Here is a 14,222-nt window from a genome sequence, read left to right as displayed (position 1 = left end):
TATTCACCTACATTCTCCTGCATTCTCCTGTGTTCTCCTGTATTCTCCTTCATTCTCCTGCGTTCTCCTGTGTTCTCCTGTATTCTCCTACATTCTCCTGAGCATTTGTTTACACACACTTAAGACACTTTATGAAATTGGAGCATGATAAAATTTAAGTTACAAAGTTACAATTTCTGTATGTGATAGCCACTGGTAAGAAATCTTGGAATCAAAACATTTTACACTGTTTTTTTCACATTTACATTTTAAGCAATTCATAATTTTTTCATTAATTATTTTGCTTAAAAAGCAAAAAAAAAAAAAACAGGTCATTTGCATGTGCTCAGAGTTGATAGATATGAAAACACGTCCTACAAACATTTATGTGCTAAGCACCTGTTAATGCTGTCTATGCTACGCTTACATAACACTATAAAAAAGTTTCGTGTTTCAAATATTAAGTTATTAACCCTGAAAGAAGCTATCAATTGCTTGGCAGTTTGGCATTTATAGAGCAGTATCATTGCTTGGCAATGTCAGAATTGAACTGTACATTTAATCTAGTAATATTACAATATAATTTCAGGCCTTATAGCAAAATTACTATATTTTTGTTTTTAATCATAAATCTAAAATTATATTGACTATAAACTTTTTGTGTTGTCTGGTATCAGACCTCTTTTGAAGACCATATAACAGTGTGAGCCTATGTCATTGACGTGATGTATGAAGTGTGTGTAGGATCATATAACAGTGTGAGCCCATGTCATTGACGTGATGTATGATGTGTGTGTAGCATCATATAACAGTGTGAGCCCATGTCATTGACATGATGTATGATGTGTGTGTAGGTTCATATAACAGTGTGAGCCCATGTCACTGACATGATGTATGATGTGTGTGTAGAATCATCTGCTGATGCTAGGCCTCCTTGTCTTTGACGTGACTGTGCATCGGCACCAACTCTACCACCGTCTCCATAACAACCTACGATCTCCGGCCCGGGGCACGCTTTTAAAGAATGTGACATGGCAAAATCTGGATCAAGGTGTCCTGCCCTGTCTAAAATACTTCTGCAATTACTTCTTCTACAAGTTTGGCCTTGAGGTACTGCTAATATCCATGTTTTCTATTTTTGTAGTTATAAGATGTGCACATACGTGTGAATATGAAACGAAACCAGTGCTCATTTTAATGGGTAATCCACCAATGTCTTGCTGTGTTAGATGTCTTTTGTGGTGGCAGTGAATGTGATTGGCCAGCGGATGGATTTCTACGCCCTCCTGCATTCGTTCGCTCTGGTGACGGTTCTGGCACGTCGGAGGAGGAAGGCGATCGGGCAGGTGTGGCCTAAATACTGCTGCTTCACTGCCACACTCATGGTGCTGCAGTACCTGCTGTGTGTCGGCCTGCCTCCTGCACTCTGTACTGGTAAATCTCACGGTATCTATTCATCAGGAACATTTGACTTTTGTAGAGTTGAGAAGGAAACCATATTAAATATGATGGGCAGGCATGGCCTGGTGGTTAGGGAACTGGTCTTGTGACCGGAGGGTCCCGGGTTCGATTCCCAGACCTGAGGCCATGACTGAGGTGCCCCTGAGCAAGGCACCTTAACCCTCAATTGCTCACTTGTATAAAAAATGAGATAAAAATGTAAGTAAAATAAATAAATGTAAATAAATGTATGCTACCAATAACACATTACTGTTACTGAGCAGCAGCATAAAGCATTGTGTAGTTTAGTATTCCATTATATCTAGTAGGTATTACTGAAATTTGCTCAATAACCAATAAAAAATTTGTTTGTAAATTGCAGACTTTATGTGCTTTCTGCAGTTGGATCAACAAAATCATTCTATGTAATGTATATGATGTGCTGCAGATTACCCCTGGAGGACGCCCTCTCGGGCCCTGGCCTCTAATCTCATCAAGTGGCTGTATCTTCCAGACTACGCTATGCAGCCTAACCCCACCTTCATCTTTTGTGAGTCTGGCTGATGCAACTTTCAGTCCGACCTCTCAGTCATAGTTCAGTTACGCTGTTTTGTGCTTGATCTCTCTGATTCACCATTCTTATCTACGTCATTCACAGATGACTTCTTGCTGTTGTTGGTGGCCTGTCAGCAGTGGCAGGTGTTTGAAGATGAGAATAAGGCCTCGGTCAGACTCCAGGCTGGGGAGAATGTGGAGATCAGTAGAAATCTTGACTACCGTTCACTTAAACAGTTTACAACAGTTGGCAACTTCCTGCACTACAGGTGCATATATACAGAATGCAGACACAATTACACTGTAAATGTATTGCACACCCTCAGGTCTTTAGATGTCCACTCAAATTATAGCAAATAGTTTTTCTACACACACACACACATATAGATGACTTTCACCTTGATAGTTTAGCTCGGGTGTATTCCTAACCAAACTGCACAGTAGGGGGCGAGAACGAGTTTTCAAACCTGTGAATTACAAAGACCACAAGAAATCACACGTGTTTTTACATGGATGCAGCCACGAAGCCGCCAGGTTTGCTTCATGGAAAATTCATTTTAAAGAAGCTTCCTAATGGAGACATTGACAAGACTAAAGTTGTTTGCACCTTATGTAATGTGGAATTCGTTTATTGTAGGAGTTCTACCAGCCTGAAGTATTCTTTGCGTTTAAATGGTGTGACGTCTGCGAGACGGGGACAGAGACGGCCGGAGGCGAGGGTTGCAACTGAGGAAGTTTATTCTCCATAATACAATAAGAGAGGCAAACCAAAGAAGCACTGCAAAAGACAATGCAGGAATACTCAAAGCGGACAAGGCACTTGAAGAAAACAGCAGCGTAGCGAGGTCCAGCTTCCAACAGCCAGCGAGGCAATGTGCAGCACTGGACTGAACGACCTGCGGGAATGAAAAGGTGCACAACACAATAGGGAACAGGTGCTGGTACTCCGGGGAAAGTCACGGTGGGAGTGGTGTAGTGCTCGGGGGCGTGTGTGGTGTGCGGTCACGAATGGGCCTCTGGTGGTGACAAATGGTACTACAGACTGGTAAAACTCTTACAATAAAATAATTCCAGTAAGGTGCAAACAACTTTAGTCTTGTCAATGTCTCCATTAGGAAGCTTCTTAAAAATGAATTTTCCACGAAGCAAACCTGTCGGCTTCGTGGCTGCATCCATGTAAGCACTCGTACGATTTGTTGTGGTAATTCACAGGTTTGAAAACTCGTTCTTGCCCCCTACTGTGCAATTTGGTTAGGAATACAGCCGAGATAAACTATAAAAGTGAATGTCATCAGTTTGCTTACCAGTTCCCAACTCAACTTTAAGAATAGATTAATGTGATACTCGCCGTTATCGAACGCCGTTAATGCCTATAACGGCCCACCACTAATATATACACACGTGGACAAAATTGTTGGTACCCCTTGGTTAATGACAGAAAAACCCACAATGGTAACAGAAATAACTTTAATCTGATAAAAGTAATAATAAATAAAAATTCTATGAAAATGTACAAATGAAAGTCAGACATTGCTTTTCAACCATGCTCTATTTCTGTCCAGGCCTGTTTCATGAGTTTATTTTTTAAAATAATTCTGTTAAAGCATGGTTGAAAAGCAAAATCTGACTTTCATTTGTACATTTTCATAGAACTTTTATTTATTATTACATTTATCAGATTAAAGTTATTTCTGTTACCATTGTGGGTTTTTCTGTCATTAACCAAGGGGTACCAACAATTTTGTCCACGTGTGTATATATCTCCGGACCCCTCCCTTGGGGCATGTACACTAAGTGCTTGTTGTGTGTTCAGTATTCAGTATATATTGTGTGAGGAATTCAACATAAAAAGATTCTAATTACTAAGATTCTAATTAGCACAACTTCTTATAAACATGTTAGCAGTTGAGTTGTCGCTAGTTCTTTAAGAAAATGATTCTGTCTGTGTGTGTTTCAGGTCATATCTTGACATGATAAAGGTCTTTATATTCAGTTACTTTTTCTGGTTCGTCTTGTGCCTGGTTTTCATCACGGGCACCACACGTATTAACATCTTCTGCCTGGGCTATCTGGTGGCCTGTTTCTACTTCATGCTCTTCGGAGACACTGTACTGCTGCAGCCTGTACGATACATACTCAGACTCTGGGACTGCCTGATCGCCTACACGTCTGTGGTCATCTGCTTGAAGAACTTGCTCTCGGTAAGTAAGTGCAGTTGAGATGTAGATTCACAGCTTTGAACTTCAGATACAAATAAGCATAGAAACGCTATGTATGTATATAAATAAAGATTTTTATACATACATACAAAAGACCTGGCCACAGACAATTCCCTGTTAAAATAGTGTGAAATGACATTTGATAATGAATTACAAACACAAATGGTACAAGGTCCTAATTGAACTGCGTTACTGTGGTGGGAATTGTAGTATTGTAGTATAGTAGTATAGTAGTATTGTAGTATTTAACTCAAGTTTACATTGTTCCACTCAGCATTCTACCAGTACATTCTGGCCAGTACTAGCACTATAGTCTTTTTAATAATTAGCACCTAATGATAGTTTAATTAAACAGATATAACAACTTGTAAACAAGTGTGTGTGTGTGTGTGTGTGTGTGTGTGTGTGTGTGTGTGTGTGTGTGCGCGCGCGTGTGTGCGTGCGTGCGTGTGTGTGTGTGTGTGTGCGCTCGTGTGTGTGTGTGCGTGTCTGTGTGCGTGTCTGTGTGCGCGTGTGTGTGTGTGTCTAGCTGGGATCCTGTGCTTATCTGGACAGTCTACTGAAGAATGGCTGTTGGTTCATTCAGGCTTTCAGCATGTTCTGCACTATCAAAGGCTATGATGTCCGTAAGTGACAGTGTTGTGTTACTATGTTAGCGTAACAGTGTCAGTGTTTATTAGGATTTGACAAAATTAATAACATTTTATCTGATGTGTTTCCTGATTTAGGATAAAATTACTAAGTATTATTATATTGTACTTTATATTCCAATATAAAGAATATCAGTGTGTGTGTGTGTGGGCTGTCTTGTGAATGATAAACAATTCCACCTATAGCTGTGGGTGTCTATGTGAATGTATTCATGTATATTGTGTGTATTTGTATGTGTTTGTGTGAACGTAGCTGAACCTAACGATGCGTGTGAGCTACCAGAGGGAGAGGCTGGGATTGTGTGGGACGCCATTTGCTTTACTGTGCTACTGGTTCAAAGAAGAATATTCTTCAGCTACTACTTCCTGTATGTAGTGTCAGATCTAAGAGCCTCTAAGATCCTTGCCTCTAGGTGAGAATGAAGCTTACAAATTTATGTATGTGATACTGTATTATCAGACTGTATTATCAGATTGTCTGATATAAGCAGCTGTAAGAGTTGCATTAATGTTTTCATGTGTTTAAGAGGTGCGCAGCTGTTTGAAGCCAAGGTGAAAAAACGTGTGGCAGCTAGACTAGAGATGGAGAAGAAATCTGTGGAACTGCTCAAAAAACAGTATGTGTGTGTGTGTGTGTGTGTGTGTGTGTGTGTGTGTGTGTGTGTGTGTGTGTGTGTGTGTGTGTGTGTGTGTGTGTGTGTGTGTGTGTGTGTGTGTGTGTGTGTGTGTGTGTGTGTGTGCTTGCATGTAGGGATTTCATACGGGTTAGTGTTTTTTTATTAAAGGTTGCTGCGTGTTTGTATTCTAGAATGGAGAAGATCAAGTCAAAGCAGAAGGCTCCACCCATCCAGGAGGACCCATCAACTGTGGAGTCTGAGCCCAGAAGTGAGACACACATGACAGGTTAGATGATGCAGGCTCTACACAAACATAGATACACAGCTACTTAGCTACATAGATACTCTAAATCTGATCTTAAATCACAAGGTTTAGATGTCAGGTCATCTGATATTTTAGATGTTGGACACTGTTGCATCTTTGTTGGTAAGTCTGGAGGCACCTATAATAACGCTAATAAATCATTAGAGCTCATTTACAAACACAACACTCATTGACCTCTCTACTTCATAGACTCATGCTGACAGGGAAAATGGTGAACCATTTTAACACTAACCCATATGTTAGTGTATTCTAACCCAACACACACACACACACACACATACTGTTTTTTGAGCAGTTCCACAGATTTCTTCTCCATCTCTAGTCTACCTGCCACACGTTTTTTCACCTTGGTTTTAAACAGCTGCACACCTCAGATTTTAATTTATACCTCTAGCCCAAAAATCAAAGTCTGCATCTACACATTTCAAAGCACCATGGATGAACCATTTTGAAATTGAAGAGATTTAACAAAAGCTGTATCAAAATGGAGGCACACTAAAGGTATAGTTCACTATGAGATCTATAAAGTCTGTAAAGTTCTATAACGTTACTTTACCACATATAATCACTAAGTAGGTTTACTTCCCAAGTCTCACTGACAATCATATAATTGTAAATATCTCTTTATATAGACTGCTTACCTACACTCTCTCTGCTTTATAAAAACTCCTAAATGATAAAAATGACAAATTTGCTGATTTTTGTGATAGTAAAATATTTTCCATTAGGCATAGTATTGCAAATGTTCTTGTTCATGGAAACGCAAGAGCGACTATGTCAGCATTCTCGTCAATTAATCATGAAGCACTAAGTGTTTTCACTTCTCAACACTAGTAGCTGACCTCTCGATCTTCTAGCTAGTGTCAAGGATGTTCTGGGCATCATATATCAGTCAGTTCAGCAAGGAATTTGTCCAGTCTTAGCTGATATCAGGCCTCTTCTGGGTATCATGTGAACCCTCTGTTTTCAGGAAATATTTTACATTTTCAGGTTTGCTCTATGTGTAGCCTGGCGCCCGTCACTTTGCTCACTCCGTCAGCTTGTCTGCTACTATTTGGCATATGGACCAATTTTACTACGCCACCCGAGGCCCCACCCCCCAGGACTCCAATTTAACAATGGTTATACTGAACAATAAATACACATTTACTCTGATCACTACCAATAGCAAATATTTAATATCAACAGTACTGAATAAAACAATACAACACCAAAATGTTGCACCTCACCGTGCGACTTGGGTCAGTATTTATACACACCCCCCTAATAATTAGTTGTTATTTTAAAATGGGCTACAGCTGAGTTTAGCTCACTACCGTAATAGATGGAATAAAAGCACCCCCCCTGCCCAATGGGACTTAAAAGAAGATGCCGTTTCTCAGTCCAAAATATTCGGCTGGTTACATGTGCAGCATCACTGAAAAGATCTGTTCAATGAAACAGTTATATGACTTTCTTAAATGAGTTTAAAAGAGATTTTCCTCTCTGCATGTCGGGCTTTACAAAAGCACAATATCAGATGATCTTAAAGTGAATGAATATGCAGGTTGCCTATCTGTACTGGTTCTTTATAGATCTTAGTGCTGCCTGTAATATGAAAGCTATTACGTTGTCATCACAGAACTATGTTGACTGCTCCAACTCCCCTTTAAATTGGTTCCAGTCCTTTGTGAGTGGCCGTGAATATTTTCACTTGGAGCTGGATCATTTATTGTTGCCCTTTTCTTCCTGGTGTACCAGAGATTTCCAACTCTAGCTTGCAGAGTGTCAAATGCTGGGGTGAGAATTTCGATACACCAGTCTGAAGGAACAAATTTCACCTGTTTTAAGGCAGGTGCACTGTCTACCTGTGTTTTTCAAAACTGGTTTTAAGACCTTTAAATTGGTTTCTGGCCTTTAAATGCTGTTATCACCTCACATAATTACACGTCAGTGAATTGTTTATTAGGTGTGGGTTGTCTTCAGTAATGCTAATAAATAAATGAAGAGGATGATGCATCTGCTGTTGATGATTATTCTTGTCATTGTTGTTACTATTTATCAACAAAATATGCAAAACATCAGTCGGTTCCTATGATTAATTACTGTGCATTAACATGAATGTGTGAATAAGTGACTGAAGGGATGTTTTCCAGGGGAGAATGATCAGGGGAAATGGTGGAAGCCATGGGTGTCTCGCACCTCTGGTGAGAACATGCTTTTCATTACTCACATTCCTAAAGCAAACTTTCACCCTTTCTGTAACCTGTTTCCTGCTCTGCGCTCTCTGCCTGGCCTCCCTCTATGACCTCCCTTTATGACCTCCTTCTATGACCTCCCCCTCTATGACCTCTCCCTCTAAGACCTCCCTCTATGACCTCTCCCTCTATGACCTTCCTTTATGACCTCTCCCTCTATGACCTCCCTCTATGACCTCCCTCTATGACCTCTCCCTCTAAGACCTCCCTCTATGACCTCTCCCTCTAAGACCTCCCTCTACGACCTCTCCCTCTATGACCTCCCTTTATGACCTCTACCTCTATGACCTCCCTCTATGACCTCTCCCTTTATGACCTCCCTCTATGGCCTCTAACTTTATGACCTCCCTCTATGACCTCCAACTCTATGACCTCTCCCTCTATGACCTCTCCCTCTAAGACCTCCCTCTATGACCTCCCTCTAAGACCTCCCTCTATGAAACCAGCTGTCACAGTTTCTTCATCTTGTCAATGCAAATGATAATGACACAAGGCAACTCAAGACTGAGGGCTAACTTCAGGCAATGTAGAAATTACAGTTTTTGACGACTGCTAACGTGCATTTCCCAATACTTGTGATACATTGTCAAAACTCTAAACACCAGTTGGAGGAATTTAATTCTCTTTGGTCCCCACTGATCAGTTCCATTAGCTAGTCGGGGTGGTTGGCAGGGGCCTCGGCCCCCGGAGGGCCGGTTGGTGGCTGGGGGTCGACCCCGGGGAGACTGCTCGTGCCGGCCACTTTCTGGGCGGGGGGGCCGGGGCTGCCGACCTGGGATGGCATGTGCTTGCCCTGGCGGGCGGTGGTTGGGGGGGGCTTGGGTGGCGCTCCCTCTGGGCTCTGGGGTGTGGGGCCGGGGCGTGGGGGGGGCAGGTGCTGGCCCTCGGCGGGGTGGCTGGCCTCCCCTGTGGGGCCGGGTGGCGGGACCCGGGGCCTGGTGCCTGGGGCCCCCCGACCCCGAGCTGGGGCCCTGCCCGTGCGGGGGGACCTGCGCCGCTGCGGTTGCGCCGCTGGGGGGGGTGGGTCGGTCGGCCTGGGTCGGGGGGTCGGGTCTGGGCCTTGGAGCTCCGAGGTGCCTGGGTGGTGGGAGTGGGGTGGTGGATGATGGGGATGTCTGGGGTGGGCCGGGAGGTAGGGTTCCGGACTCCGACCAGCATGTCCTCAATACTGTTGATGTCTGTCATCGTTTGTTCACTGTGCGATTGGTATGGTTGTGGGTGCATACACAGGGGTGTGGTGTATATGGGACTAGCATGTGTGGGTGTATATGTATGTGTAGATATATATGTATATATGTATGTATGTGTATGTATATATTTATATATATGGATGTATGTATGTATGTATATGTGTATATATGTATATATTTATGGGTTAAATGTGTGTGAGTGCATACGTGTATGAAAGAAATGTGTGTCTAGGTGTATGTGGATGTGCGGACCGGCTGCTCTCTGTGGTGGGGGTGGTGTGGATCCGGGCTTGGATGTGGTGGTGGGGAGGGTTGCCGCCCTGGTCTCCCCGGGTCGACCGCTCCCTGCCTTGAGCTGGGGGGGCAGTGAAGTTCGGTGCTCAATGAGCCAGCTAGCAAGCTGGCTCTCCTCTTCCAGAGGACCCTTTCCTCTGGACCTAAGCATTCCCACCCCCCCCCCCCCCCCCCCCACACACACACACACACACATCCTTGCTCATTTAGGATTCTGGGGACAGGCAGGTACCCAGAGGTTGACGAGGTGGGCCTGCTGCCATGGTTCACCCGTCTCCTCACCACTGTCTGTCCCTCAGTTTTTACTGCACTTTAGACATTGAGGGCCTTTGAGGGGACAGTGTGGACATGCACTCACGTTTGTCCTAGCACCTGTCCCCTCAATTTTAACTGCACCATAGTATCACACACTACGACACATGCATATACACCAACACCTACACACAACACTGGGGGTGGAGGGGTGGGAAGGCCTTCCTTCACCCGCTTCCTGCTCCCTGCCGGGGCGGGGGGGGGGGGTTGCTGGCACGGGACTGGGCTGGTGGCTTCCTAGGACCACTACCGGTCCTTGCTGGTCCAGCCATTTGCCCCTGCCGCAGAGGGTGTGCTAGTCTGGATAAGTGTGTGTCTCTGTCCTTGTTTTCTTCTTGTTTCTGAATGGGTGGATGAATGAGTGCGTGTTGGAGGGAGGGGACATATGGCCAGGTTTGGAGGTGTGAGGGTGAATTTGAGTGTATATGTGTGTGTGTGTGGGGGTGGGTGTGTGCATGGTGGGGGTGTATAGGGGCGAATGTAGGGTGGGTTTGGTTATGTGGGTGAGGACAGCTGGTTCTGGGTCGGGGCTGGTCGTGCCCGGTTCACTCATGGACACTCCCCTGAGACTACTGCACCACTCCAGAGGGGGGGCGCCTTGCAGCTCCGGAGTCCGGCTTGGCCCCCCGGCGTAGGGGCGGTTGGCCCGCTCCCCTGGGCGGTGGTGGTATGGGGCGGCCGGGTGCCCTGCCGGGTGGTGGGTGGCTTTCCGGGCGCGTGGCGCCGTGGTTTTGCCGCTGGCCCCTGGGGGGGGGGGCATCCTGGGGGGGAGGCGCTCTGTTCCCTCTGGTTCCCCTGGACCTGCGCTCCTTGACTGGTGGGGCGCTGTCCGGGGTCTCTCTCTCCCGCCTGCGGGGGCGGGCGGGTGAGGGTTTCTGGGAAGTGCGGCTCTGGTACTCCACCGCTCTGTGGGGGGCCGTGGGCGGGTGGGATTCCCGGGTCTCTCTCCACCCGCCTCTGGCCTCTGGGGGAATGCTGTCGCAGCTACCCACCCTTGCTGGTAAGTACATTCCATACATCTATCCTATGTTGCACTTCTAGGTTGCACATAAACACACACTCACACACACCCATACATCGCACTCATCTGCACTATATGTATTTGGTTTACTTTCTGTACTTCTTTGCAGTGGTCATTTGAGCTGGTTGCATGTTTTATTTTATTAATATTATTATTATTATTATTTTATTATTATTATTATTATTTTTTTTTTCTTCTTTTCTTTTTCTTCTCCTTTCTTCTCCTACCTCTGTCTTTTCCCTTTTTATTATTTCTCTCCCCCTCTTTTCTTGGTCCACCTAACCCCAATAATTATCACTTTGCATATTGTTATCACTATATATTGTTATCACTACACTATATATTATACAGAATTGTTATAATTGCCATTTAAATCTGTACATAAAAACAAAGTTGTCCTCCAAAGATGGGGGGGTGGAGGTGGGCCAAAAAAAAAAAAAAAAAAAAAAAAAAAAAAAAACTCTAAACACAGCAACACATTGACCTCACACAAATAGCCTAATAGTTCATATCGTGTTCAAAAGCGCATTTTCTTAACTAAATAACAACTCTGCATTTCACAATGCAAACAACTTTGTTAAAGCACAGCAAAGCTGGTTCAGTATTCAATCATTCTTTCAAACACTAGCACATATTCTCTTTTCGAGATGAACATAGTCAATCACTGCACAACCACTGTAAAAAAACTAACATTTGATGGCAATACAGAAACAGTATTACATGTAATATTTTACCCTCTCCCAGCAAACAACAGACATTTTACAGTAACATCTGTTGTTTCCTTAGTCAGTTCATTTTTACTGTAATCCGCTCTATTTGGACTTTTTTTTTCAAATGTACATTTTTGGCAACATACTGTCTACACAATGAGTGATTTTTACTGTTAGGTACTATATGGAATGTAGATTAGACAAAAAAGGAGTCAGTAACAGTTTTGCAGTAAAGGGTATATTTTACTGTATTAGGGACATTACTGTAAATTGTGGCCTAACCCAAAAAATAATTATCGTAATTGTAAACATGATTAGCCATGGTCCCATATGTGTAAAAATACACATATACAAAAAAGCCACACAAGGGGGAAAAACAGAATACAAAACTGAACAGTCTTGTTACGTGTAATCTAAATGGTCTTCAGCAGTTGGCCACATGTTTTCATCCACATCACATCTGATGTTGACTCTTGCCATGCACCTGGGATAGAAAAGCTTGGTATGCCTTATTCACCCCTGGCAGTCTTCAGCTGAAATGTCTCTGCAGCCGGGATCCATTGCATCCAGGAGGGACATTTGGTCATGGGGCCGATGATCATACACCTTCCACCTCCAGACTGAAAAAAGTTCCTTAGTGGGGTTGAGGAAAGGCGAGATGGGCGGGAGGAAAAGGGACATCACTCTTGGATGGTCTATAAACCAGTTTGTGATGACATGTGAATGACAGAATGCTACACTGTCCCATCACAAATGTCCTCGTGTTTCCTCCCACCTGTTCCCTTTCTGCTTCTGGAACCAGTTGTTGGTAGAGTTCATTCAAAAACAAAAGAAGGAGGTCACTGTTATAGGGACCAATCTGGCATTTGTGAAGGACCAAACCAGCACTTGAGATTGCAGGACAAATTGTTATATTTGCTCCTCTCTGACCCGGTACATTACTGTACTTCATTTTATTTCATTGATCTATATGGGCAAAAAATGTGTACAACAGTAATAACTTTTCAGCTGCCTTTGTTTTTGCAGAACTTGGCATTTTATACGATATTTAAGGTTTTGAACCTTAGGTTTTCATTTTTGGCATGCTGTGTACAAGCAATTGTAAATAAGACAAAAACGATCCAGAATTTTGTTATTGGATAACCTTGTGTGTATAGAAAATTTAAGCATTATAAAAACATGTAAAATGACTGCATTTTGTGCCATAACAACATGAATTGAACTAATAGTATAGCCACTGAAAACTGATGTTGTGTTTACTGTGTTTGGAGTTTTGAAAATGTGACTACAGATTGGACAAACGCACGTTAGCAGTCGTCAAAAACTGTAACATCCAGATTTGGTCTTCTAAATATGTAATAGGGCGTATTATTTTTACTTAAAAAAACAATCATAATTTTTAAGAATAATACATTTTAAGAATGTAACGTAGCTTGCGCCACGGAGCGAGGAGACGGACACAAACGCAGAGAAGAGCGAGATTTATTACAGGGCATTCCATAATCGTAGTCGAAGTCACGGGCAGGGGTCACAACGGGAGAGCCATCCAGATGAGACAGGTACAGGGGCATGATGAAGACAGACACGAAACAAAACCAGGCTGAAATAACACAGAACAGAGAAATAACCAAAAGAGAGTATAACACCGGGAACAGGGCACACGAATACAACAGCGCGAGGGAGAGAACAATCAAACATCCAAAACAACCGACAAGGGACAAGGGACACTCAGGGACTATATATACACAGAACACCAAACATGGATCAGGTGCAAACAATGATGACAGGGGCGTGGTAACAAACGAGGAATCAGAGACAACGAGCTGGGCGGGATAAACAGGCAGAGAATAACAAAACCACGAGGAACAGAGACGTTGGAGTGACAGCGGGGAGAGGGGGCGTAGCCATACGTGACAAAGAATATGAGAATAATCAACAGTTACGCAGGTTAAGAGTTTATGATAGATAAGTTCAAAACATGAGCCCAATTCTCCAGAATTCCCCTAATTCCTTAAGTGCATCTGGTGCTTCAGAGTTTTAATGAATACTGTGTGTGTGTGTGTGTGTGTGTGTGTGTGTGTGTGTGTGTGTGTGTGTGTGTGTGTGTGTGTGTGTGTGTGTGTGTGTGTTTGTGTGTGTGCATGTAGTCTGGGACACCTGTGGGTATCGCCTCTTTGAAAGCGACAGTGAGGAAGATGATGCTGGCACAGTAGAAAAGAAAGAGGAAGAACCCGCGCCAAAGAAGAAAACTGCCCTTGAGGTCAGTAGAAGAAAAGGAGCAGAAAGGTCACACACGGGTCTGTTTCTCCTGTTGACGGTTCTCCTCTGGTTCTCACCAGCTGGCGTACGAAGCTTGGGTAGCTGGATCTAAGGTGGCTCTCCAGGGCTGTGAGGGAGAGGAGGGTCAGCTGGAGGAAGATCACAGCAGGAGAGCCAAGAAGCAGCTGCGTAGAGAGCAGGGTACGGCTAACACAGCAACTACTCCACTGGAATTACTCTAATGTGCTTTTTTATTAGACTGGTTTGGTCTGGTTCTCAGTTTAAGTAGTCAGTTTATTATTTTAACTGGGGCTCTTTATCATTCACGTCTGTTTTTCATGATTAACAACAGGAGATGTTTATCACGTCGTGCGTGGTTACTGTGGTATGTCTGTAGTAAGAGTGACTGAGAGG

At 43.7% G+C, this 14,222-nt stretch overlaps 1 protein-coding gene across 1 annotated transcript in view; it reads left to right on the top strand.

Annotated features, from left to right (window-relative positions):
- LOC143512543 (piezo-type mechanosensitive ion channel component 2) overlaps positions 1–14,222 on the top strand; it is a 31,998-nt gene that overhangs the window by 156 nt on the left and 17,620 nt on the right. Inside the window, exons 2-13 of the mRNA XM_077003003.1 lie at positions 889–1,089; positions 1,209–1,413; positions 1,868–1,969; positions 2,078–2,243; positions 3,932–4,175; positions 4,723–4,819; positions 5,097–5,256; positions 5,371–5,460; positions 5,652–5,746; positions 7,921–7,971; positions 13,697–13,809; positions 13,889–14,009. Of these exons, the coding sequence (XP_076859118.1) occupies positions 889–1,089; positions 1,209–1,413; positions 1,868–1,969; positions 2,078–2,243; positions 3,932–4,175; positions 4,723–4,819; positions 5,097–5,256; positions 5,371–5,460; positions 5,652–5,746; positions 7,921–7,971; positions 13,697–13,809; positions 13,889–14,009 (1,645 nt within the window). The remainder of the gene's footprint in view (positions 1–888; positions 1,090–1,208; positions 1,414–1,867; positions 1,970–2,077; positions 2,244–3,931; positions 4,176–4,722; positions 4,820–5,096; positions 5,257–5,370; positions 5,461–5,651; positions 5,747–7,920; positions 7,972–13,696; positions 13,810–13,888; positions 14,010–14,222) is intronic.

The sequence above is a fragment of the Brachyhypopomus gauderio genome, chromosome 4 (assembly GCF_052324685.1).
Source record: "Brachyhypopomus gauderio isolate BG-103 chromosome 4, BGAUD_0.2, whole genome shotgun sequence".
Lineage (NCBI taxonomy): Eukaryota > Metazoa > Chordata > Actinopteri > Gymnotiformes > Hypopomidae > Brachyhypopomus > Brachyhypopomus gauderio.
This window is presented reverse-complemented; position numbering and strand designations above follow the sequence as displayed.